Raw genomic sequence first — 24,366 nt, forward strand, 5'->3', positions numbered from 1 at the left:
GGAGGCTCCTGCCAGCTTGGGAAGAGGGCTCTGACCTCCACTTCCTTGAGTCCGTCTGTCGTTCTCTGGGAATGGCCGGCTCCTCTTCTTTCTCCTTCTCCTTTTAAATCTCTGGTTCCCCTCTTCTCACGCTTCCTGAACTACTTCTCTGAGCCTTGGTCTCCGTCCCTCTGTCTTCGGCTCCTGCGTCTGTCTCGGCTCCTGGCTTTCCTCTCCCCCTCTCCGCCCCTCCCCCGCGCTGTCATTCACCCCACTCCTCTCCGCGCACAGCCAATGGAGAGACCCGGCCGAAACTGCAAGGCTCGCTCGCACCGGGCTTTTTCGCCCCGTGATTGATGTCCCAGAGTCAACATCGAGCTAGCAGCCGGAGAGGGGAAGGCGCAGCCGGAGAGGGGAAGAATACGGCGACCACTCTCTCCTTCCCCTCCCCCCTACTTTAGCCCTTCTGTGCACTTCGCCTCCAAGTCTCCGAGCAGCCAGGAGCCGCTGCCGCCCCCGCGCCCCTGCGCGCTGTCCCCAGAGCCAAACTCAGCGAGCGTTGTTGTCCAGGCCCCCCGGCGGGGCCGGGGCCGGGGGCCAGCATGGAGCACCTGGGCCCGCACCATCTTCACCCAGGCCACGCGGAGCCCATCAGCTTTGGCATCGACCAGATCCTCAACAGCCCGGACCAGAGCGGCTGCATGGGGCCCGCCTCGCGCCTCCAGGATGGAGAATATGGCCTTGGCTGTTTGGTTGGAGGCGCCTACGCTTACGGCGGTGGGGGCCCCGCGGCCGGGCCGGGGGCCGGGGGCGCTGGGGCCTATGGTGCTGGCGGCCCGAGCGGCCCTAGTGGCCCGGCGGGAGGCGGCGGCGGCGCCTGCAGCATGGGCCCTCTGGCCGGCTCCTACAACGTGAACATGGCCTTGGCAGGCGGCCCCGGTCCCGGCGGCGGCGGCAGCGGGGGCAGCGGGGGCGGGGGGTCACTGAGCGCTGCGGGTGTGATCCGAGTGCCCGCGCACAGGCCGCTAGCTGGAGCGGTGGCCCACACCCAGCCTCTGGCTACCGGCTTACCCACCGTGCCCTCCGTGTCTGCCGTGCCAGGCGTCAACAACCTCACCGGCCTCACCTTTCCCTGGATGGAGAGTAACCGCAGATATACAAAGGACAGGTTCACAGGTGAGTCCGGCCTGCGCGCGCCCCGCCTGGCCGCGGCCCGGGCTCTGAGCTTACCTCTCTCCCACCCGGTTGCTACCCGCAGCCCCCTCTGAGTGCCAGGTCGCCCAGTTCCTGAGTGCCTTCCCCAAGTTCAGCTGCCACCTTTCTGTGCTCGCAGAATCTCAATGCTCTAAGTGTTCTCCCAACCTGGGCCCCTCTCCGGCTCTCCCGCAAGACCCCTGTTATGAGAAGCGCTCCCTGATCCCCTCTTGGCGTCCCTGGGCTCGATCAGGGTAGTGATGGGGCATATAGCTTCGGGACCACCTTCCACCGGCATGTGGGGCTCGGGAATCACGGGGAAAGGGGCACAATGTGAAGCAAACTATTTCTTCAGTTCTGGCCGACGTTCTCGGACCTATGTGCCGAGCTCCAGAATCAGACGCGAGGAAAGAACAGGTTCCCATTCACCCGTCTCCACGCACACACGCACACACACACACACACACACACACACACACACACACACACACACACACACACACACACACACACACACACCGCACTCCCTCCTGTAGAAGCCCCGAGTAAGGCAGCAGAGCTGGCAGACCCTTCTCCCCGGATTTCGGGCCTCGTCCTGTCCTGGTGGTTGGCAGCGTGAGGCTAGGCCTCCTGCTTCATTTTCTTTCGGTCCGGTCCCGGCATGGCGTCTTCCCCCGAGCCCTGATCTGTTCCCTCCGGCGTGAGTAACGCACCAGCCGGGCCAGCGATCAATCGGCGGCCGAAGGACCACTCCTGGGACGATTGGGCACTCGGCGGAGGACTGCCGCCCTCTCCGCTGCCTGCCCCGTGCCTTCCTCCGTTCGCCCCGGCTCCCTCCGCTCCCGCTTCCGCCCTCGGCGCTCGGCACTCACCTCTCGCTCCAGTTCTGCGCCTTCCCAGCCTCACTTCCCGCTGCTCTTAGCGTTCTCTTGGATAGGAGACTAGATCCTCCTGCCGGCCTGGCCCCCAAGCCCGCTGGGAAGCAGCCACGAGTTGAGCCTGGGTTCCCTGCCAGAACCTAGAGAGAGGAGGCAGAAGGCACAGGCCGCTGCCGACAGCGTCGTGGGACTCCCTTGGGGTTTGGGCTCCAGAGCCCAAAGGTGGAAGTGGGTTGGCATCTTAGAACTAGACCCTGGGCTAGGTGGTCCCAAGATACCCCAGGCTCCTTGCTTCTGTTCCAGCCATGGAATCTTGGCCCAGACTCTGGGTCTGTGGCAAAAGCAGAGGCGGGGAGTCGGAGGCAGAAGCAGAACAGCCATTCTGTTCTGGGCCTCCCAAAAGGGCCCTTTATTCAAGGGGGTCCTGTGCTCCAACCAGAGTCCTCTCAGGCATGGGGAGGCAGGGCCTAGTGCCCATCCCACTACCCCCACCAAGGCCAGGCCAGTATTGAAGGTTTCTGATGGAACCCCCAGCCTGGAGCCAACTGGCCCTGGGTCTCTGGTGAAAGGTACTCCACATAAGGCCTACCTAGGGGAGCCACAGCCAGGCCTAATCTTGCTTCCAGCCTGAGGAAGGTTCTGAGGGAGTGAATAGCTGTTATCTTGTGTCGCCTTGTGTTGTCCTGTGTCCTGTGTGCCTGTGCCCATTTGGGTGTACAGATCTGTAATTTGTCACTATGGTATGTAATGTCTGTGTGTTGTTGTGTGATGGAGCTCAGGTCAAGACCCAGGGCTTGAGGCCTTGACCAAGCAGGGCCTCTTACTGTTGAGCAGCTTCTCTGAGGCTGGAGGCCTGGGCTGTGGGGTGTGTTTCCACCTTCAGATCGCCTCAGACATGCCCCTCAAGGAGACCAGGGAGGCTACTGCAGCGTTTCTGGTTGGGCACTTTGGGAGCCCTGGACTAGGGAGGCCTCTGTGGTGGCGGTGGCAGTGGCCTGGCGGTGGGAGGGGGCCGCTTCCCGCCGAGGGCTCGTAGCTGAGGGCTGATGGGAGGATCACGGCCTGGCTCCTGGGGTCTAGCCACAGTGCTCACTGACTCATGGGGTGTCAGGCCTGGGACACTTCCTGACGCTCTGCCGCTTGCCTCTGCCGTCTGTCTGTCTCCCGCTCCAGTGGCCCTCTCACCCTTCACTGTAACACGCCGTATAGGTCACCCCTATCAGAACCGGACGCCCCCCAAGAAGAAGAAGCCACGCACGTCCTTCACGCGCCTGCAGATCTGCGAGCTGGAGAAGCGTTTCCACCGCCAGAAGTATCTGGCCTCGGCCGAGCGTGCCGCCCTGGCCAAGGCTCTCAAAATGACCGACGCTCAGGTCAAAACCTGGTTCCAGAATCGGCGGACGAAGTGGAGGTGAGCGGGCGGCACAGTCTCGGGCAGCTCTGGGATCTCGCGGCCTCTCTTGGGCGCTCGCCTGTTTCCCGTTTGTTGGGAGTAGCTGGCCGCTCCTGCTAGGCTCGCGGGGAGTGGGGAGCAACGACACCGATGGACCGGGATGGGCTGGAGAACCTGGTTCTGTTTTACCAGAGGCTTCATGGCTTTCTGGCGGGCACGCTCAGTGCCGCTGTAGACGTGGCTGATCGCCGCTGCTTGGGAAAACAGCCGTGCTAGAGTACAGTCTATGCGGTCTGGGCTTCGGGCTTCAGGGATCAGTGAGTCCTGAGACACTTTGTTCAAACTTGTGCTTAAAGAAATGCTTCTGTCGTCCCGGAGACTAGAGGCAGGATGGCTCGCTTCTTGTTACTGCGCCCAACCCGGGGCTCCCGGCGGAGTGTCTGGGACCCCAGGCTGCTGGCCTGGGCTCTGCTGATGCCCTCCTCCCCAGATGCCCTGCCTTCACACAGCCGGTCCCCCACCCTGGAAGGGAAAATCAATCTGCACCGTCTGCGTCGGTTTTAGAGGGTTCCACTCAAAGAGGGATCAATTAAGAGCAGATGGGTGGGTGGGTGAACAGAGCTATTTCCCCTTCTTCCCTCACACATGCACAACTACACTAATTTTTATAGTTCGACTATACATGTACCTCGACCTCTCATTTCTCGAACACCCTTAGATATAGATCCATAAAGCGTCCTGCACATTCCTAGGCAGCTTCATTCTCCGCACACACTATCGCTGCACCCTCTTGCACCCCAGCAACTCTCCCGCACATCTGGCCCCTTATACTCAGTTCCACACACTCCAGGAATTTCTCGTTAGTTCAGGCCTCAGGGGTAGTGTGAGAGAGTCTGGGCGAAGTCCGCGGCGCCGGGCCGGGCGGGCCTGGGGGCCAGAGGAAGGAATTGGAGTTTCCTCTTTTTCTGAATGAAGGCGAGGAATCTGCCCGGGATTCCGCCGGCGTGGCCACAAAGGAAGCCACTGCCTGGAGAGTCTGCTGCCTCCCGCCCCACATTCCTGCTGCTGGGGAAGCGTGGGGGGCACAGTTTCGGACCTCTGGAAACCTAGTTAAGAGTGAGGGAAGGCTAGCTGGGTTGCGGGCACTAGTGTTCCCAAGGCCCACCCTGGGCTGCAGCCTAGGGGAGAGGAGGGAGCCAGGCAATCTCCTGAGGAAGGGCACAGAAAGAGTGGCAGGCAAAGAGAAAAACTGAAATGCAAGAGGCGGGGAGGAGACGCCCAGGGAGAAAAGGAAAAAACCAGGCAGTCTGAAGAAGTCTTATGTATAATAAAGGATAGTAGAGGATGACTAAAACCTCCATATTCATTTCAAACGAATTTCCTTAAAGTCGAGAGAACTAAGGGGGTGAGGGTAAGAGAGAACACGAGATAACACAAAGCCTAAAGGAAGAGAAACAGGCAGTTTGAAGTGCAGGGAAGAAGGGCAAGACGAGAGACAGAAAGACGCAGAGAGAGAAAAGGCAAGCAGGGGCGGCGGGAAGGAGGCCGGCGTCCGTCGCTCGGAGAGGCCCTCACCGGCTTCGCGCGGCTTCATCGATCGCCTACAAATTGCTTCTGGAGGCCCCGGGGACTCCCATTAGGTCTGTCCACCTTAGAGACAGACGTTTGATCTCAGTTGACGGAGTGGAGGGGAGGCATTAAATGGAGTAAGTGAGTCATCGCCTCCCTAGACCGCCTCGGAGGAAGCCGGCTAGTCCGGCGGGAGTCCCGGCAGGGCACAGGGCTCCGCGCAGAAGGTCAGAAGCCTGGGAAAGGTTCGCAGAGAAAAGGGAGAGAAGAGAGGTCTAGACTGATAGCCCACCTCCACTGGCCCTTGCCTCTGCCCCTCGGAGTTGGGACTGTGTCTGGTCTTCTTCAGGGCTGGGGAGAGGCCAGATGCCACCTGGATGTGCATTCGAACGCTAGCGGGGCCGTGGGCACTGCGCGTTGTTGGGGAGTCAAAGCTGCTTGGGCCTAGCGGATTTTCCCACAGCTCCCCCTGGGATACCTCCGCTCCATCTAATTTTGAGGTTTTCAGCCTTTGACCCTCAAGATAAGGGACTGCATTAAAAGGGCCGAAGCTGGAGTTGGGGGCTGTGAAGGAGAGCAGAGATCGCTCAGACTATCTCCCAGGAGCACACCCCAAGCGTCGGTAACGACTTGTCCCCGGTGCAGGCGGCAGACCGCGGAGGAGCGTGAGGCGGAGAGGCAGCAGGCGAACCGCATACTCCTGCAGCTGCAGCAAGAGGCCTTCCAGAAGAGCCTGGCTCAGCCGCTGCCTGCAGACCCCTTATGCGTTCACAACTCGTCCCTCTTCGCCCTGCAGAACCTGCAGCCGTGGTCTGACGACTCGACTAAGATCACCAGCGTCACGTCCGTGGCGTCGGCCTGCGAGTGAGCCTGCGTGCTCTGCCCCGCGAGACCCCGCGCCCCGCCAAGGGGGTCACGGAGGCCTGAGAGCCAGGACTCTCTCCCACCCCTCCCGCTTCAGACTGCACGCAGCCCGAGAGCACTGCGCCCCTGCGCACCGCGTGCGTGCTCGTGTTCTCTGTTTGGTGGAAAAGAAGGGCACAGCGCGCCAGACAGGGACCTCCTCCCAGATGCCTATGCGGTTGGGTCCCACTGGAGCTGTTCAGAGTCCTCTCAGTTTGTGTCAATTTTATTATGATTTTTAACGTGGGGCCGAGATGGGGAAAGAAGAGCTTCTGGGGTCCCCAGAGGATAGCATGGGCTGTCATTTGAATTTGTCCTGAGGAGACCCCCTTCTGTGTACTCCACTCACTGTCTCACATGGATACACACAGGCCCACACAGAAGCAATTTCACTGTCCCTCTTGGTGTCACCCCAGAGTCACACACGGGACCAAAGGGAGAATGCCATGCACACACCCGACCATAGCCTTCACACCCTTGACCCTCACAATCAGTCAGACATAGGTCGGGGTGACCCAGACTCATTCTGAGCAGCATGGCACTTCTCGCAAACACAAGGTCACGGCCACACTCTGACACACCATCTCACACAAAACAGCGTCACTTGGCCTGCCAGGCCCCCATCACATATAGCTGCACCCAGATACGCACAGGCAGGTTTTCACCCGGACTCAGACTATTTCTCCAGATCCTGTTCATAGGGGGGGGTTTAAGTTATGCACTTATAAGGTGTTTTGTGTGTAACCATTTTATAAAGTGCTTGTGTAATTTATGTGAAAAAAGTAATAAAACCCTCCGGATCCGGAATCAGGGCTGCTTGCTCCTTGCTGAGCCCAGTACCTTGCTCCTTGCAGCTCCTGGGTTTGGTGTGAGCTGGGGCTGCAACGGTGGCTGCTGGTACCTGAGCTTGAGGGACATCAGTGGACTAGGACCTGCAGGCTCTGGAGGCAGGAAAAAAGTAGGGGGACAAATGAGAAAAGGCAAAGCTGAGAAAGGAGGGAGAGCCAGGCTCTTCTGGGACAGGTAGTGATCCAGAGAGTGTAATGTTTCAGGGTATGAGAGCTGTGTGTGTGCACTGTGTATGTGATAGTGTGGGCAATTGGGACATTACTGATAATGAATGTATAGTGTTTAAGTAATTGCAATTATTGTGTGTGTGCTTGTTTCTGCTTAAGTTGCAAATCGAAACTATCACTGTACACACGAACTTGTGAGGTGTGTGTGTGTGTGTAATCATGTGTGAATGTGACTGTTTTTTTGGGTAATTGTGTGACCACCCACCCATAATTGTGATTGTATGAGAGTCATATGTTAACATTAGTGAAAATACATATTAGTTTCTCCTTTCCATCTATTTCTGTGTTAAATGTGTGAATGTGATTGTCAATGATTTGTAATTGCATGAATGTAACTGTGTGTAAAATGCAATCGTGTGAAATATGTATTTTACTATACATATTTGTGTGTGACAGTATGTAATTGGGGAAGTGAATTAGTGGGCAGTGTGGATCATTGTGGGTAACTGCTTCTGTGGGTGAGTGTGTGTGATTGCATGTGCATGGGTGTAATTGTGTACTGGTGGGGTACATGGTCATGGGTGTCTGGGGTGGGGTATGCAGATACTTTGTGGGGGCACCAACATCTGCTAGTTCTGGGGTTCTAGGTCTCTACCCAGTAAGCTTCAGCAACTGGGACACACTGAGTCAATAATTAGGCCAGGATCCTCTGTGGTGCTCTAGGCAGGACTTCCCAGCTCCCAGAAATGGCCTGTCCTAGGAAGTATCTGAGTGACTTCCCAGGGACCTTCAGGGAGTCCCCAGAACACTACAGCCAGGATGGCAGTCATAAACAGTCTGCTTTTCTGGAAGAAAATAGGTATTGGAAGGTCTGGGGAACATGTCATCCTGAGGGAGTAAAGTGGAAGGCTAGGAGCCTCTTTCTTTGGGATGGGAGAGCGAGAGAACTTTGTGGCTAAAAACTAAAAGTGAGTGGGGTGTGGGGTTTGTTCAGGTATGCAGAGCTGTGTGCATCAGCTGGAAGGGTGGGAGAAGCCATGGAAACCATCAGAGCTACTGTCCTTTATCCCTGCCCATGCTGCTATCCTGGACTTGTCACACCATATGGGGACAAAGCACAGCAACCTCTTATCCAAGGAGACCCAAGGGGAAATTTGGCTGACTGGGAAATGGGCAGTGCTCATCCATTCCCCATCGTGGCCCCCTAGGCAGGAGAGGAGTCTGGGTTCAAAAGTCCCCCTGCCCTCACCACTCAGACCCACCAGGGTGATCAGGCTGGCCAGACAGGCTGTGTGTTGATCCTGGGGAGAAGGTTCTGGCCTCAGTGCCTGGTGCGCAGGGGGTCTCCTGCCTGTATCGGCTGCGGCTCCCAGTACCAGGCTGAGCAAAATCCAAAATGGCTTCCCGGAACCGCAGAATTAGTTTCCCTTTGCCTGGGCAGGTCTGGCTGTCCCCAACCAACCCGCCAGGACTGGAACTGCCCAGCCTGCACCTTCTTCATTTGGTGCCATCTCTGTTCCATTGGCGTCCTTAGAATGCACCTTCAGAGCCTCCCAGCTGTGCTACTCCAGAGTAGCTGTACCCCAGGGGAAACTGGCCTTTCTCCCACGTCCCAAGTCCCTGGGACACCCCTCAAAAGGTTGCTGTGCCCCCAGGATATTTTCTGGCCACTGACTGTCCAGCTGAGGAGAGTGCTGACTTGAGCAGCTGCCCAGCTCAAACACAACCTCCCAAATTGTCTCCAAAGTTGTGGCTCTTCGCTGCCACTCTCTTGCCCCCTCTTGCAAGACAAACACAAGTAAAATTAGGCATAACACCCCTCTCCCCAGAATACCTCCTACCTCCCTAATCTTCACAAACAGCTGGGACTCACACTCAACCACCAGGGTGAGTGCCCCTCAGCCCTGCTGTCCCTGGACCCTGTCCAGCTTGATGAGGACTCTCCCGGAAGTGGGCATCCTGAACACAGAGATCCCTGCCTCTCACCAGAGGCCACCCGGCTACCCAGATACCCGGCGCCTGCTCTCTGCACTGGCTGGCCGTGGCAGGCCCAAGTAGTGCACTTTTCCAAGGCTCCTTCCAGGCTCCCAGGTCTTCGGGCAAGGTGTCCCAGGGGGTTCCGGACTCTTGGGGACACTGAGGCCCTGGGCGCTGAGGCACGGCACAAGACTCCCCACTCTCTGCCAGGAATTCGTTGGGGCCAAATCTCAGGGAATCCCGTGTCGGCCGAGGGCTGCGGCAGTGGGGCAAGGCCAGGATGGCAGCAGAATCAGCCCTGGACAGCTGGACCTGTACATCCCTCCCCGAGTGGGACAGAGACTGGAGGGGAGGGGGCTGCCAGGGTCACATTCAGTGACAACTACCCGCAGCAAAGAGCTCACAACTCCTGGCCTGCCCTGGTGCTTGCCACAAAATGGTGGGTCTGTACAAAGAAAATAGAAAAGGAAATAATTATGTGAATAACTGCACGTAGAGGTGCAGGGAGAGAAGAGAATTTAACGAACCTGCCTGGGCAGAAAGGCCCACTTCCTTCTACGGTTTGAGAGAGCCAGCTGCACAGACCAAATTCTGCGGTGAGTGAGCCTTGTGACTGGCTCAGACCTGGCGCAGCCCAGCTCAGTGGCTAAGTGGGTGGTGGCTTGCAGAGACCCAGAAACCCATGCAAGGCTGGGGTCCTAGAGGCCCCCGTGCTGTGCCGCCAGTGGCACAGAGAATCTGGCTCAACCTGTTAACTATAATAACGGCTTTGTGTGGATCTGTGCTTGGGGACTGTGTGGACACTGGCCTGTGACTGTGCGGTGGCAGGTGTGAGGTATGCCCTGGGCCCAGGACTCAGATGGGCATCCTGTTTGTGGTATGAGTGACTTGCAGGTGGAAAAGGTAGGTTCCAGGTGTATGAGACAACTAAGCAGGAACCTCGGTCCTGGCTGTGCAGAGCTGGAGCAGCTGGGAATCAGCAACTATGCTATGGGGGAGAGGGAGGGGAGCTGTGGCCCTGAGGCTGCCCTGAGGGTCCCTCAGGCCAGACGCAGGAGGAACTGCCTCCCTCCTGCTCTGCTCCTCCTGCTCCCCTTGCACCCACCTTCAGACACTTGTCACTCCCATACAGCCCCCAGAGTCCTGCTCTTAAGCAGCTCCTCACACTCCTAGATGCTCCCTAATTAGCTTGGAGTTTGGTGCCCCACGGCCAGGCGCTGCTAACCGGAGCTGCCTCCGCTTTTCCCGCTTGTCTCAAACTGGTGTCAACGTCAGCTCAGGGAGGCCCCTGCACTGCTCACCGGCACCCATGCCTGGATTCCTTATCCTGGCGAGTCTGATATGAATAGATTGAGCGTGGGTCACAGCTGAGACAGTTTGGATTTTCCAAGGATGGTAAGATAGTGTGTTCCATGGATGCGGGAGAACAGAGGTAAGTGCAGGTGAGGGGTGAGTACAAACTCACATACCCTGACTCACAGTGTGCACGTCTGTGTTCAACCTCACATACCTCCTCCAACTATGCAACGACTGGGGAGGTGCGATGTTACACAAGGGGAGCCACAGGTGTGCTTCACAGTTAACTCTCTCAACTTCGCACCCCTCAGGGCCCCACGAAGCTCCTAGGACGGCTCCTCTTCTCCTTCTCCACCCCTCCTCCGCCAGCCCGGAGGGAGGAGGGTCTAATTCGATTGCAGGTCGGCGTGGGGGTGGGGATTTCCTGGGCCCGCGCTTTAGTTTCCAGCCCTGCAGCTGGGGCAGGTGATGGCATCCCGTGTGCCAGCGGCTGGGCTTCGGGGCGGCGGGCACCCAAGGACCCTAGCAAGGTCCAGCCGCCGCCACTGCCTTCCAGAAGCCTATGGAAATCCGGCTTCTTTTGTGCGCGAGTTTGTGAAGGGCTTGGGGGTGCGAGAACCCCTCTGCTGAGTGCTGCCCTAAGGGGGGCTTCAGTGGATGCCGCTCCTGCCCCCTCACGTTTTCCGTCCTGTGGCCCAGAGCCCACGTGTCTTCGGTTCCTGAGCGAGGAGTCCCAAGACCCAGAAGCTGGAGGCGGCAGCCACGACTCGGCAGCAGCAGCTCAGAAGTGGGAGCCGGACCGGGCCTTCTGCCGAAACTCAGGACAAGTGAGTTCCAGGCGCCCTCTAGGGGCCACGCGGGAAGAGGCGCCTCGAGCCAAGGTCCTGGGAGCTTGCCGTCTGAGGGATCCTTGGGAGCGCAGGGGAGGCTGCTACCAGCCCCAGTGGAAAACAATTATAATATTAGTAAGCAACATTATTGAGCGCTTGATGTGTTCAGGCACCCCAGTAGGTTTTTAAAGGACTAATATGTTCCTAACAACAACCTTATGAGGTAGGTATTTTCATTCCACTTTACAGACAGGGAGAATTTTAGTCCAAAGAGGTTAAACAAATTGTCTAAGAGCATGCAGCTGGTAAAAGGTTAGGGCCAGCACTCCAACCCAGGGCCTAACCCTAGAGCTAGGTTCTCTGGGAGAGATGGCTAAGGCCAGGGTTGCAGTGGATTTGGGGATGACTGGAGGTGAAATCCCACCAGCTTCCTCAAGGGATACCTCATATTGTGGAGGAACCTCTCCGCCCAGAGGTTTGCTGGAAGTTTGCCTCCTCGGGCTAGGGAGAAAGCACCTCCAAATGCTGGGCCCTCTTAGGCTCTGATTGTCCTCCCCATCTTTCAAGGACCCACCCTACAGCACTCCCAGATGTATGAGACCTCCTTCTCTTCCCCACGCCTATCCGGCAACCACCTTCTGAGACTTCCCAGCCTGGGCTTGCCTCTTTCCTGCAGCCCTCTGGGATTGAAAGGGGATTCTGGGCACTTCTACCCTTCCTCCTTCTTCTGGGTCAGCTGGATAGAAGGGCTCAAACAAGCAGAAAGTTAAAAATAGAAGCGAATGAATCACACTTTATTAGACAAAGGAGTGGATAACCAGGAAGGAAAATCCTCTCTTCTTCAATCTGCTGTGTGTAAAGCTTATAGCTGGGGGAGCATGCTTTGGGCTGGAGGATGAGAGATTGCGTTGCAATGTGTAGGAGGGTCAGAGAGTTAGCAGGGTTCTTTTTTTGTCCATCATTTAGGCAGTATGATTTGGTCAGTGTGTGAAAAGAAAACAACATATGGCCTTTGCATCTTCCCTGCCTCCGTCAGAGTGGCAGAGGAGGTGCGGGTGGGGGAGGTATCCCTTGGGAGATTCTTTTATATACAATATAAGGTGTATTCCTTTATATATAAATAGTCCCTTCCAGTGTCTTGAACTTTAACATGTTGTAGAACCACGGGGGGATCTTGCTAAACTGCAGATTCTCATTACGTCGGGGGTGGGGGGAAGCTAAGGTTCTGAATTTAGAACAAGCGTCAGCTGTGCTGATGCTGCTTCAAGAGTCAAAGTCCTAAACCACCCTTTGTCTGAGACCTAATCCCGGGTTCTCAGTCTTGCCTGTCAAATATGGCCTGCAGTCTGATTTTATTTGCCCAATTTTTCCATTTTTTTAAAAAGTGAAAAATAGAGACACAGTGGATAACCCCTTCTGGTATGGTGTTTTACACGCACTCTCCAGCATGCCATTGGCCTTATACTACTGCTATCTTGTGTCCTGTGCTTTCCTGTTATCTTGTGTCTGGCTCCTTCCCTGTCACCTACATGGTCTCCCGATGCCCCATTACCTCTTCTTCTGCTGTCCCTCTTCCTAAAAATCTTCTTTCACTCTCAGGCGACTGCTCTGAGGTGACTTTGGACATCAGCCTAGGTTTTGAGCTTGGCTTTTCTCTTAACCTCAGGTAAGTGAATTAAATTTTGGCTTCCTTGTCTGAATTACAAGGGCCAACCCTTCCCCGGATTACCCAAGAGATTAGGATATAACGCAGGTAAAAGCGCTTGGCTCTTCGCAGGTACTCCAGGAATGGCTCAGGGAGCCCCAGAGTGGCATGACCTGGTTTGTTACGCACCAGGAGGGGTGTGGCGGTAGGAGGATGATTCTACAAACTGCCGCCCCTCCCCCCTCCTCACCTCATTTCTAGACCCTTGATTTTCCGGGGAAAGTCGAGTAGCTGCTCTCCTTGTCAACAGCGTTCCCTCCTCGGCGCTCCAAAAGGAGGCTATTGTGTATTTAGGTGCGGCGCTGCGGGCCCCTCCTCGGAGCATAGAGCAGATCAGGGAGTCCCCGCGTTCACAGGCGCCCAGCTGTCCGTGGTGCGGGCTGGCTGGGTGAGAGCTGGTACAGACCCGGAGGGGATGGGTGGAAACCCGAGGGAGGAAGGGAATCTCGGTGAAGACCCGTCCGCCCCTGGGGGCGCCCAAGGCGCCCGGGAGTGGGGCCGCTGCACAGCAGTCCTTACCACTATCCCACACACACCTACCTGCCCCATCCATTCCACACTTCCGCATGTGTGCACAGGCACACACTACTCGCTCTGTCTCTCTCAACGTTCAGGCTGGATGACCCGTGAGTCCACACAGGAGGGCAGTGGCGCTTCACGTCTACACTTTTACTCCGTTGTTCCCGCCAGATCTCTTGGCTACAGACCAGCTGCTGTCCCGAGATCTCACCCTCGTGTTTGCCTCAGTCCAGGGAAACGCAGGATTGCCCAGATTCACCCGCCTGTTCCCAGGTAGCCACACGGCCACCTCTAACTGCACAACGACTTGGAGGTGGGGTCCACAATTTCACAGGAAAACGCTGAGGGGCCTCGGGCGCGGCCTCTCACCAGTTCACCTGCTGTCAAGGGGAAGACCAGCTCCTGAAGTTCGCACATTTGTTCAGGAGCCCGGCCCACGAGCTTACACACACACAGTCGTACCCTTGAACTCGGTTTTCATATCCACAGATTTCGACTTCTTCCCCTTTGCCATCGGGGCGGCTTGGTTGCTGCAACTGGGGCAGATTGGGCGGAGGCGTAAGGAGCAGGAGGAGGAGAGGACACTTTAGCCCCACAGAAGCTCTTTATTAGCCCCGAGTTAACGCTGCGTCCTCAACTACTGTCCTAGGCGAGAGCGAGGTGCTGGCCTTCCGCTGCTGCGCGCAGGGGCGCTGGGACGCGAAGGCGCCCGCATCCGGTTTACGTCGCGTGTGCTACCTCAACTAGCCTCGCGGGTGAGAGGCTTCTGGCGGAGAGAAAGCGACGGCACGGCGGCGGGAGAGATGAGATGTTTCTCGATGCAAGGCCTGAGGCCTTCGGGTGCACAAATTGAGCAGAACTTCTACCCTGAAATGGGTTCTACAGTCCCCTCCACAGAACAGTCCGGCGTCCTCACTTGCCGTGAACTATCACCGCCAGGTCACAGGAGTTCTCAGGACTCGTGAGCTCCCGCGCCGCTCGCCAACCGGCACCCGCCTGGAGCTGCACTGGAGGCCGTCTGGCCCTGGGGAAAGCTCTGCTTCCCGCGAGCGGACGGCTTCAGGCCTGTGTCCAGGCCGGCCGCTCGGCTGAACGCTTGGTAGGGACGGTTGGTGAACGACTCCGAAGCGCCCCCTTTCCGCCGCCGCCCCAGCCACTAGAACTGTCGGGACGGAAAGCAGAGGACACTCGGAGTCCGGGGATGCCATGTTAGTTTGCCAGAAATGCAAAAAGGGTGAGAAATGAACTCTCATTTTTGAAGCCTGGCCCCTCCGGGATCCGGGATTCGGAATATAAAGTTTCCTGGGGGGAAGGGACATCTTGCACTGCGCCCTCCACATCTGGTCCTCTGGGGCTGTTGAGGGGACTCGGAGGCCGGGAAGAAAGCACAGCCTGCGTCCACCTGCTGGGAGCCCACCAGTGCGCAAGCTCGAGCCTCCACCCAGCTGGGACCCGGCCTCCGCAGGCTCTGGGTGGTGCGCTCCTCACTGCACAGTTGCCACAGAGGCTGGAGAACTCGGCAAACCTGCCCTCCCTTCCACTGCCGATCGCGCCGCCTCGCCTCGTGGACCGGAGGGCGCAGAGCTTCATGGGATCCGGCCACCCTACGCTGTCCCGGGGTACGGAAGGCGGCCTGAAAGGAGGCAACCTCGACCCTGGCCGAGAAGGGCTTGCTTTTTATTCCTGAGCTCCAGGGAGGCATGTCCGAGGCGGCTCGGGCCTCAGCTAGATCTTACGTCGAACTCGCCTGTGGTCTGCGTCCATTCCTGGGACCCGAGACACGGGCCCGGCAGTAAAGTGCGCGGCGCCCTCGCTTTTTCTGCCGGCTCCCTGGCTTTCCCTCTTTCAGAAATTGTGGGCAACGCGCGACTGTACAGAGGCCGTAGTGGAGCCCAGACCTGCAGCACCTGGAGACCGCCGGGGCCGCGGATTCGCGCCTGTGGGCAAGAGACTCGAGAGCAGCGCTCAGCCAGCCCTGGCCTGGCACCTCGCCGAGCCGGGATCCGGACCCGCTCAGCAGCAAAGAGGTAAGCGCCTGGAAACCATGGAAAGGGCAGGGTCTTTGGGGTCAGTCATCCTGTGGCCAAGAGAAGGGCGCAGGATTCCAGGGTGAGAAACTGAAGGAAGAAAGGAGCACTTTGCTGAGGCTCTGGGGTGCAAATAAGTACCACTCTGAGCCTCGTTCTCTCTAGTCCTATTTGTGTGCTGAGGCCTGTGGGGCTCCAGGAGCACCTAGGGAGGTCACTACTCCACTACAGAGAGATGACAGCTCCAACGGGCTCCTGTGGAACCAGCCAGCTTTTCTCTCCCTACTGCCAAGAGTTCTCCCACCGCTTGGCCTAGCTTGTGGCAGCCATGAAGGATCAGTTAGGGCACAGCAGAGTTCAGGTGCTGGTATTTTTTGTTGAGAAAGCACCTGGCTCCTGGTCACTGGGAGGCTCTCCTGCAGCCATACTGTGAAGTTTATGACAGTGAGTACTGCTGCCTCTTCTTCACACCCTTGGAATGGCCAGCAAAAACCAGAAAAGGAATTGCTAACCCAGACCTGACTGCTGCTCTTTGGAGATCTGAACCTTCCCTACAATCTCTGCCGCTGTGGCCCTTGGACATAGGAATGGGGGTAGGAGTGCAGAGTCCTCTGTATCTCTGGGCCACAGGCCATAGCTTGTTGGAATCCTGTCTTAGTATTCTGCAACCTTTTTCCATCCCATACATTTTTTTCCTTTCAGCCAGCACCCGAACTGGTTTGCATTCATTGCCCAGGGGAGAAACAAGCCTTTATTCCAGTGGGTTCTGAGCCCTTGATGGTCCTGCCTATGAAGGCTCATAGTAGTCTTCCATTAACTTTTACCACTGGACAAAATGTACTAGGCAGCACCCCAAAGGGGCCCCTTGGTTCCACGAATATTTTTTTGTGTATTGTATAGAGAAAAATCCTACTTGACTTTGATATTCGCCCTGGCCAAGTCCATAATACCCCTTTAACCTGTTCATCCGTTGGCATGAACAATCAGAAGCGACCAGATAGCAATTTTTGCTTCCAATTCAGTAAAAATATTGTTTCTCTTGGTGGGAACTTTCTTCCCTCAAGGACTCTCTAAACCTCAAAATACACTATTTTAACATTCTGCCCACTAGGAATGTTTCTCTTTGTTGTTTTTCAGAGCTACCCCTGAATAAGACTGTACAGCAATGATCTGTTTCTGGCCAAGCTGATATATTCTATAAATTAGACTTGAAGTTTCCTTCTTCTGACATCAGATGTTAGGGTATTCCCCAAGAGATATATGTGGAACAGTGGCACATACTGGTATGTGTGAGGGTGAGGCATGTTGGCTGCCTATAGTGAAAATATAAGGAGGCATTCACTTTTATGGGTAACAATAACCCCAAGCTCACCAGCCTGATCACCAGTTAGGGTTGTTTCCAGATTTTAACAATTATGAATAAAGCCAATATAAACCTTCATTTTCAGGGTCTTGTGTGATGATAAATTTTATTTTTCTTGGGTGAAAGTAGGGGGATTGCTGGATCATATGGTTAGCATGTATGTATAGCTTCATAAGAACTTCCAAACTATTTTCCAAACTGGCTGTGCCATTTTGCAATTTCACCAGCAATGTATGAGAGTTTTAGTTACTTCATATCCTGGTCAGCACTGGTATGTTCAGTTTTAAAATTTTAACCATTTTAAGGTAGTGGTATTTACTGTGGTTTTAATTTGCATTACCCTAATGATTGAGGATGTTAAGCATTTTACAGTGTGTCTATCTGATAAGTGTTTGTTCAAATCATTTGCCCATTTTAAAAACTTGGATTTCTTTATTTCTTTTTATTGAGTTTTGAGAGAGGTCTTTATATATTCTGGATATAAACTTTGATCAGATATGGGTTTTGCAAATATTTTTCTCCAATCTGTGGCTTGTCTTAATTTTCTGAGCAGTGTTTATTGAAGAGCATACGTTTAAAAATTTTTTATGCAGTCGAATTTATCAATTTTTTCTTTTATGGATAGTGCTTTTGGTGTTATATCTAAGAAATCTTTGTCTAACCCTAAGTTATAGATTTTCTCCTATTTTATTCTAGGTGTTTAATAGTTTTAAGTTTTGCATTGAGATCTTTAAGCCATTTTAAGTTAAGTTTTATATCTGCTATAAGGTACTGATCAACTTCTTTGGTAGTTGGGGGGATAAATTAATTAATACATGTGAAGCACTTGGAACAGCTCTGGCACATAATGAAATTCAATAAGTGATAGCCATAATTATCAAGAGAACATTCTTTTGCCACAATAACAGAATTCCTCACTAAGGACTCTCAGTTTCCTTTTTACTTAAGGGGCTTTGAGTCTGTGAAATAACTGAGGTCTGGGAATTGAGAGAGGCACTTACATTCTCTATAATTGGAGTTTATTACCTATTATCATTACTTACTTGCCTGCAAGTAACAGAGACCTAAAATAACAGTGACTCAATTAAACAAGACAGAATTTCATTTCTCTTTAATGTGACAGTCCAAATGTAGGCTGTCCAGAGCTGGTATGGTGTCTCTATTCCATAAGGCCATCCTGGGACCGAAGCTCCTTTTTATCTTGTTTTCTCACCATCATAAGAGTATTGCCTTGGTCCACATTCCAGGATGCCTCATAACAACTTCTGTATTCTGAGCAGGAGGATTGAGAAAAAGGAGGGAGAAAGAGTATAACCCCTGCCTTTAAAGATACAACCTAGAAATTATACATCATATCTTTCACTCACATCCTATTGATTAGAGCTTAATCACATGACCATACTCAGCTGCAAAGGAGACTGGAAAATGTAGTCTTTATTCTCAGTAGCCATGTGTTCTGCTAAAAATTTGAGGTTTCATTTCTAAGAGAGAAGGTGAAAATAAATACTGGAAACCATTTAGACGTCTTTGCATACAATAATTCAACTTAAGCCTCTAGTCACCAGTTTTTACCGTTGGAAAAAAATATGGATTAAATGGCAACTTTGTGGGCTATTTTGTTTCCAGGCACTTAATTAGAAGAAGCAAAAATAATTAATCAGGAATTTTGTCCATGGGGTACCTGTGCTGACTAATGTGTTATTTATGTCCATTTGCCTCTGCTACTTAAGTGCAGAACCACCCTCCAAAATTGGCATGCTGAGATTGGATATATTGGAAGAAAATGTTGGGTCTCAGAGGGGTGGGGCATCATGGTAAATGGTGTCCTCTTGCGAGGTAACTGCAAAAGAAATCACAGTGTCCTCAGTCAAGGGCAGAGCATGGCAGACAGTGGGGAGGAGCCGGGGAGGGGAGGGGAGGCTCAGTGATAGCTATGGGTGTCCTCTGAATGTCTCTTACATGACCCTATTCCAATTTTGTGGTTCTTAATGTTTTTTCTTAATGTTGTGATTTTGTAAGACTGTGGTTTATCTAATATTATAGTTCAAGAACCATTAGGATCAAATTCAGAGATTGGTTTTCATTTATGTCAACCTTGATATAAGAGATAAGGTCTATTTCCCATCAACGATTTGAGCTGAGAATTTAGAGTTTGAGCTTAGTAATTCAAATTCTGTAAGCTGTCCTCTCATTTTAGAAGCAGGTACTCAATCTCATATGGTTTCCTAAAGCCTCTCTTCAGTGGACATTTCATTCTAGGTGACCACAGGCAATAATTTAATTAGCTGGTTTGCACTATATGCCATAGGCTACCAAATTCCCATTCTTGAATCCTAGTAGACCTACAGCTCTAACTGAGCCAAATAACCAATCCCCCTGTCCTCTATCCCCTGATAATCTTTTGCCTCCCATCATTTGTCTGGTACCAATTTATATACCAGTTACAGTTCTTGGCAGCAAATGCAAAAATTAATTCTGGCTACCATAAAGATAAAAGACTAAAGAGAGTTTTTTGGAAAGATTTTGGATAGCTCATAGAACCCACATAAATAACAAAGAACCAGTGTGCAGGAACCAGGAAGGCAGCAAATGCAGCCAAGGTCAAACTACATGAATATTCTGACTGAGAGTCCACACTGGTATCTCTGCCACAGAGCACCATGTTCCCAGCCCCATTTTCCCCACTTTCAATAATTTTCCTCCTATCCCTGTATTGTACAGTCATCCTGGATAGGAGCATTAATTGGCTTACCTTGGGTCATATACCCACAGGCTAGCTGACAGTAGGGTGAAGAAAGAAAACTTGGGCCTTTGTGCTTCTCCGGTGGCAGCTGAGATTCTGCCTCCCTCCAAGACACACACAAAGGGAGATTCCTCCCAAATCGGAAGGTATTCAGATGTAGGTTTATGGCCTGGTATGGCTTGTGTATCTGAACAGCCCCAGGAGAGACAGTGCCTCCAGGCCCCAGTCTGGCTCCTGGTTCTTCTCCATACCTAGCCTGTCTGCTAACCAATGGCAATGGCCATACCAAATACCTCTATCTGTTTTATCATTTGGGGCACCTGAGTTCTGGGTCCTTGTCTTCTGAGGCAAAAATCCTCTTAAGGCTATCCTGGATCCTCACTTGGGAGAGGCCGCCAGGGCTGTGGGGAGGCTATGGCTTGTATGGCCAGGGTCCTAAGGGAGAGAGGGGGGATGCAGATGGGAAGAGAAAAGAGTTAGACCTTGTACTGGGGGCTTTTACAAGTGAGGGGTATGGTAAGCAGTCTCTGCAATGATCCCAGTGATCCCTGCTTCCTGTGTTATCCTCCTCCCCCTGTAGAATCACATCCCCTTGAGTGAGGGCTGTCCCTAGAGACTTGCTTCTAATGAATATAATATGGCAAAAGTAAGAGGATGTCACTTCTGAGATTAGGTTACAAAAAAACTGTGGGTTCCACCTTGCTCTCCCAGGCCTCTTTTGCCTACTTTCTCTGATGAAGCCAGCATCTAGATTGTAAGCTGCCCTATGAAGAGCCTTATGTGGCACGGAACTGAGGGAAGCTGTCAGCCCTCAGCTCACTTTCCCAAATGATGTCAGACTGCAGAGTTAAGTCTCCTCAAGGGCCAGCCCTGCCCAGCTTGTCTGGGTTTAGGCCCACTTGCCTGGGTGCTGGTTTGAGCATCACTGTTTTAGTTGCAGAGAAGGGAGTATCTGGGTACTAACAGAGGTCTGTCAACCTGGAGAATGAAGAAAGTGCAGTCTTTGTAATTTCCCTCTAATGGACATCTCAGCCCATTTTGGTGTACCTATTTTTCCATCTCTGATCATCCCTTCATTTTTGTGTTTGGTTCCCAGATTCCCATTCCTCTGACTCTATATCTTTTCTCCTGATTTTACACTCTAAAGCCCAGAGCACAGGATACCCCTAAATTTGATCATCCACTTTCTAGTAGGGGGGTGGCTGGATTTGGGAGGATATTTCCCTCTGCTTTTAGCACCTGAAGCAAAGGAGGGGTCTTGAGGCTGCCCAGCTCAGCACCAGAGGACCTCAGAGAGGTGGGCAATCCTGGGTCTTCCTCCATTGCCTCCACAGAAATTCACAAGAGGGCACTCCGCATGCCCACCTGTTCCCTATAGTCTCCAATGGACCGCCCTGAAAGCTGGTCAAATGAAGGCTTGACACACACAAAAAAGCTTGGGAAGGGTATGGTATGTGGCATGAAAGAGAGTGTGGTCTACATGAGTACCAGAATCCATGCAGGAGCTTTGGAGAGGTCAGTCCTCACATCAGTTGTCAGCCTCAGGCTTCGAGAGACAGAACAGCCAGCACTCCTTCCATGACATGTTCACCATTTCCACCAATGTGCACAATTCTCCAGGAGGAACAGGGTAGTATACATCTCTGTGTCCTTTGGGCCTGGATAAATGAATGACCAAATGAACAAAAGAGCAAGCAAACAAAATATGATGTTTAAGAGTCTTTGGTCCAGACATACAACATATGTGCACATGTGTGAAATATGTATACAAAAACATTCATTGGAACACTATTCATAATCTCAAAAGATTGCAAAAAACCTTAAATGTCCATCAGTAGAGGACTAGGGAAATCAATTATACTATATCCATCAAAGTAATAGTACACAGCTATGGAGAGACTGAGACAGCCTTAAATACACTGATGTGGAACAAACTCTAAGAGATACTGTTAGGTGTAAAGAACAAGATGCAAAGCAGGGTGTGTGCTAGGCTGACCTTCACATGTGCATATGTTGGGGGAGAATATGTGTGTACCAAAAAGCTCAGGAGGGACACCATTGCTAATTATAGCTCTGGTTCTCTGGAGAGAGCAGCAGAGTGCCTGAGTGAGAGGGTGGAAGGAAGGCCTATTTGTCACTGTTTGGAACTGTTTGAATTTTGTATTATGTGAGTATATTACTTATTTTTAAGAAGTTAAGAGCACACACTTGGAGCCATCGACTTGGATTGCCATCCCAGCACTTCCACTTAACCAGCTGTGTGATTGTGGCAAGTTATATTACTCTTTGTGTCTCTTCTTCAGCTGTAGAAATACTGTTAAAAGTCTTCCCAGTACTCTGAGAGAGTGCTAAAGGTGTTTCTGTGGCACATGTGGGGAGCCCAGGGTTTTGCTGGCACAGCTGCCGTTTCCATCACTACATACAGATGCAATGGAGGAGAAACCGCTGATTGGGAGAGGTCAAGGTCACTTATTTAGACATCACAAAAGGTAATAGAATGAGAGATCGAGATTGACCGCACTAGTCTTGGCCCCAGCTTCAGAGAGCCAGCTGTCTGCATGTCCTTTTGGGGTTCACTTTCTGGGTGATGTTAACTGATGGATCCTCTTCCCCCATGTCAGAAACCATGTCCAGGACCCAATTCTCAGGGACTCTGTCTTAGCATCAGACCATTCTGTCATAAAATTCCTCCCTTGTTTCCTCTCTCCCTAAATCTTACCAGTGAAAGAATGGTGCAAATCCCAAGGAACAGATGTAGTATGAACGTAGTCATCTGGGGTTTTGCAAAGGTAAGTGCTTGAGATTTCAAGGTTAATGGTCTTTAGAGACATTCTCCCTAGTGAGTGCCAGCTTGGGGCACTGTGTAACTGTGTAACTAGGCTGTGGTGGTGACCTGTATTGAAGCTTTGCATGCCAGGAATACTCCCTCATTCATCGTTTATTCATTTGACAGAAATTAATTCTGTCCCTTCTCTCTGCCAAGGATGTAAAGGAGACTAAGCTGCCCAAGGAAGTTATGGTCCATTGGTGAAAATAAACAATTAAATAAGCCAATCATAGTAAAGCACAACAAGCAGCAGAAAGAGCAGAGAGAGTACTAAGCAGAGGTACAGGAACCGGGGGCAGGGGTCAGCAGACTCCTCTAGGAGGAAATGAGGCTTCAGCGCACACCTGAGGGTACTGGCTGGAGGACAAGCGCTGGTGAAGAGAAGCAGTTTTCTGCCAGCTGTAGTGAAGGTGAAATGGTGAATGTTATGACTACTGCAAGCACCCCATCAGTTCTGGACAGTACAGGAAGAAATTCCCTCAGATGCCCAGACGAGTTTAGGGCTGCCATCACCCTGAGATGCCACAAGGGGGAGCTCACCCACTGTTATTTTGTGTTCTGCCTCCTGTCCCTGCAGCTGCAATGTAGCTGTTCTCCCCACTAAGGGCGGGTTATTTACACCTTACAAAACTTTTACAAGAACCCCGAACATCTGCAGCCCCTTCTAAGTCTAGTGTGTGCCAGAGTTCAAAACAAACAGAGTGCCTTCTGAACTCAGGAGGGGATTTGTAGAAGAATACCTTTTCATCCCCTCTGGAGAAGGACTTGGTGTCTGGTTGGAGTTGAGAAGAGCGAGAAATGCAACCTTGTTCGCCTGGGTGCCAGAGGCATCAGTGGCCAGAGCCTTGCTCCCATCTGTGCTGCTCTAGGGGATGGACTAGCTGGATGCTTGGTGTGGGTAGAAAGAAGCAGGAAGGGTGAAAAGAACATAACTGATGGGTGTTTTTGGGAATTGGAGCTATTCTAAGGTGGTGAGCGTTCAGAGGGACAAATCCTAGGTTTTAAGAGAAAACACTAGTACAGGGCTATCAGGAGCCACTTAGACTTGGGCACACACTAGACTTAGCAGGGGCTGCAGATGCTGGGGGTCTTCTAACAGCTTTATAAGGTGTAAATAACCTGCCTAGTAGGGAAAACAGCTACACTGCAGCTGCAGGGACAGGAGACAGATGGAGGGACTGGCATCTGGAGTGGGAGGGTGGAGGGCAGTCTTGTGGGACAAGCCCTTATCTAGTGCTGTCTCTGAGCAGGTAGAGTCAGAACTGAGTTGAATTTTTGGACACCCTGCTGGGATTCGAGAATTGCTTCCTGTTGTGTCAGGGGAAAATCACACACACACAACGACACACACACACACACACACACACACAGGACTTGGGTCTGGGAACCTGGAAAGATTGGGCAAGGACCCTGGGCAAGTCACATCCTTCCATGGTCATCATTCATAAAGTAGATATTAAAAAATGATCTAGGATTGGAGCCAAGATGGCGGCGTGAGTAGAGCAGCGGAAATCTCCCAAAACCACATATATCTATGAAAATATAACAAAGACAACTCTTCCTAGAATAAAGACCAGAGGACACAGGACAACAACCAGACCACATCCACACCTGCAAGAACCCAGTGCTTCATAAAGGGGGTAAGATACAAGCCCCAGCCCCACGGGACCCGAGCGCCCCTCCCCCCAGCTCCTGGCGGGAGAAGAGCAGGCAGAGCGGGAGGGAGACGGAGCCCAGGACTGCTGAACACCCAGCCCCAGCCATCTGGGCCAGAGCGCAGACACAGTGCGTGCGCGAGGGGCCCTGGATACTAGGGAAACAGGGCAGCAAGAACAGTGAGAGGGTACTGGAGGCCTGGCGCCGGAGGACATAAGAAAAGCGAGAGGCCATTTTTTTTTTTCTGTTTTGTTTTGGCGAGCGCTTTTTGGAAGTCTTAAAGCTAATACTAGGGAATTCCCCAATACTAGGGAAACACGGCAGCCAGATGGGTGAGCAGATGCCTGAGGCTGGCACCGGAGAATAAAGAAAAACGAGCGGCCATTTTTTATTTTTATTTTAATTTTTTAATTTTTTAAATTTAAACATTTTTTTTTTTTTTTGGTGGTTGTTGTTTTGTTTTGGCGGGTGCTTTTTGGAAGTCTTAAAGG

General features: G+C 52.7%; 1 protein-coding gene, 1 long non-coding RNA gene and 1 pseudogene across 3 annotated transcripts; 2 read left to right on the forward strand and 1 right to left on the reverse strand.

Moving 5' to 3' along the window:
- Positions 1–335: 335 nt before the first annotated feature.
- Positions 336–6,899, forward strand: TLX1 (T cell leukemia homeobox 1). Of its 2 annotated transcripts, none has more exons than XM_036898822.2 (3): positions 336–1,155; positions 3,225–3,462; positions 5,659–6,899. In XM_036898822.2, the coding sequence occupies exons 1-3, from the start codon at positions 582–584 to the stop codon at positions 5,879–5,881; spliced, it is 1,035 nt and encodes a 344-aa protein (XP_036754717.1). In that variant the 5' UTR covers positions 336–581; the 3' UTR covers positions 5,882–6,899. The 2 variants fall into 2 exon arrangements, with proteins under 2 accessions (XP_036754717.1, XP_036754718.1); XM_036898823.2 differs by having other exon boundaries at positions 339–1,155; positions 3,261–3,462; positions 5,659–6,897.
- Positions 6,900–10,545: 3,646 nt separating this feature from the next.
- Positions 10,546–13,757, forward strand: LOC130684624 (uncharacterized). The gene is made up of 3 exons (XR_008998986.1): positions 10,546–11,032; positions 12,743–12,788; positions 12,942–13,757. It is a non-coding gene; the product is annotated as an uncharacterized LOC130684624 (long non-coding RNA).
- Positions 13,758–14,211: 454 nt separating this feature from the next.
- Positions 14,212–24,366, reverse strand: part of LOC118919050 (SWI/SNF-related matrix-associated actin-dependent regulator of chromatin subfamily E member 1-like) — a 29,743-nt pseudogene continuing 19,588 nt past the window's right edge.

This window comes from Manis pentadactyla, chromosome 8, assembly GCF_030020395.1.
Source record: "Manis pentadactyla isolate mManPen7 chromosome 8, mManPen7.hap1, whole genome shotgun sequence".
NCBI classification, from domain to species: domain Eukaryota; kingdom Metazoa; phylum Chordata; class Mammalia; order Pholidota; family Manidae; genus Manis; species Manis pentadactyla.

Bases quoted from the DNA above. Each gene is read 5' to 3' on its own strand.
- TLX1 (XM_036898822.2), top strand. From the start codon at position 582: ATGGAGCACCTGGGCCCGCACCATCTTCACCCAGGCCACGCGGAGCCC. The intron at 1,156-3,224 runs GTGAGTCCGGCC...CTCCCGCTCCAG, and splicing joins TACAAAGGACAGGTTCACAG to TGGCCCTCTCACCCTTCACT. The intron at 3,463-5,658 runs GTGAGCGGGCGG...TCCCCGGTGCAG, and splicing joins AATCGGCGGACGAAGTGGAG to GCGGCAGACCGCGGAGGAGC.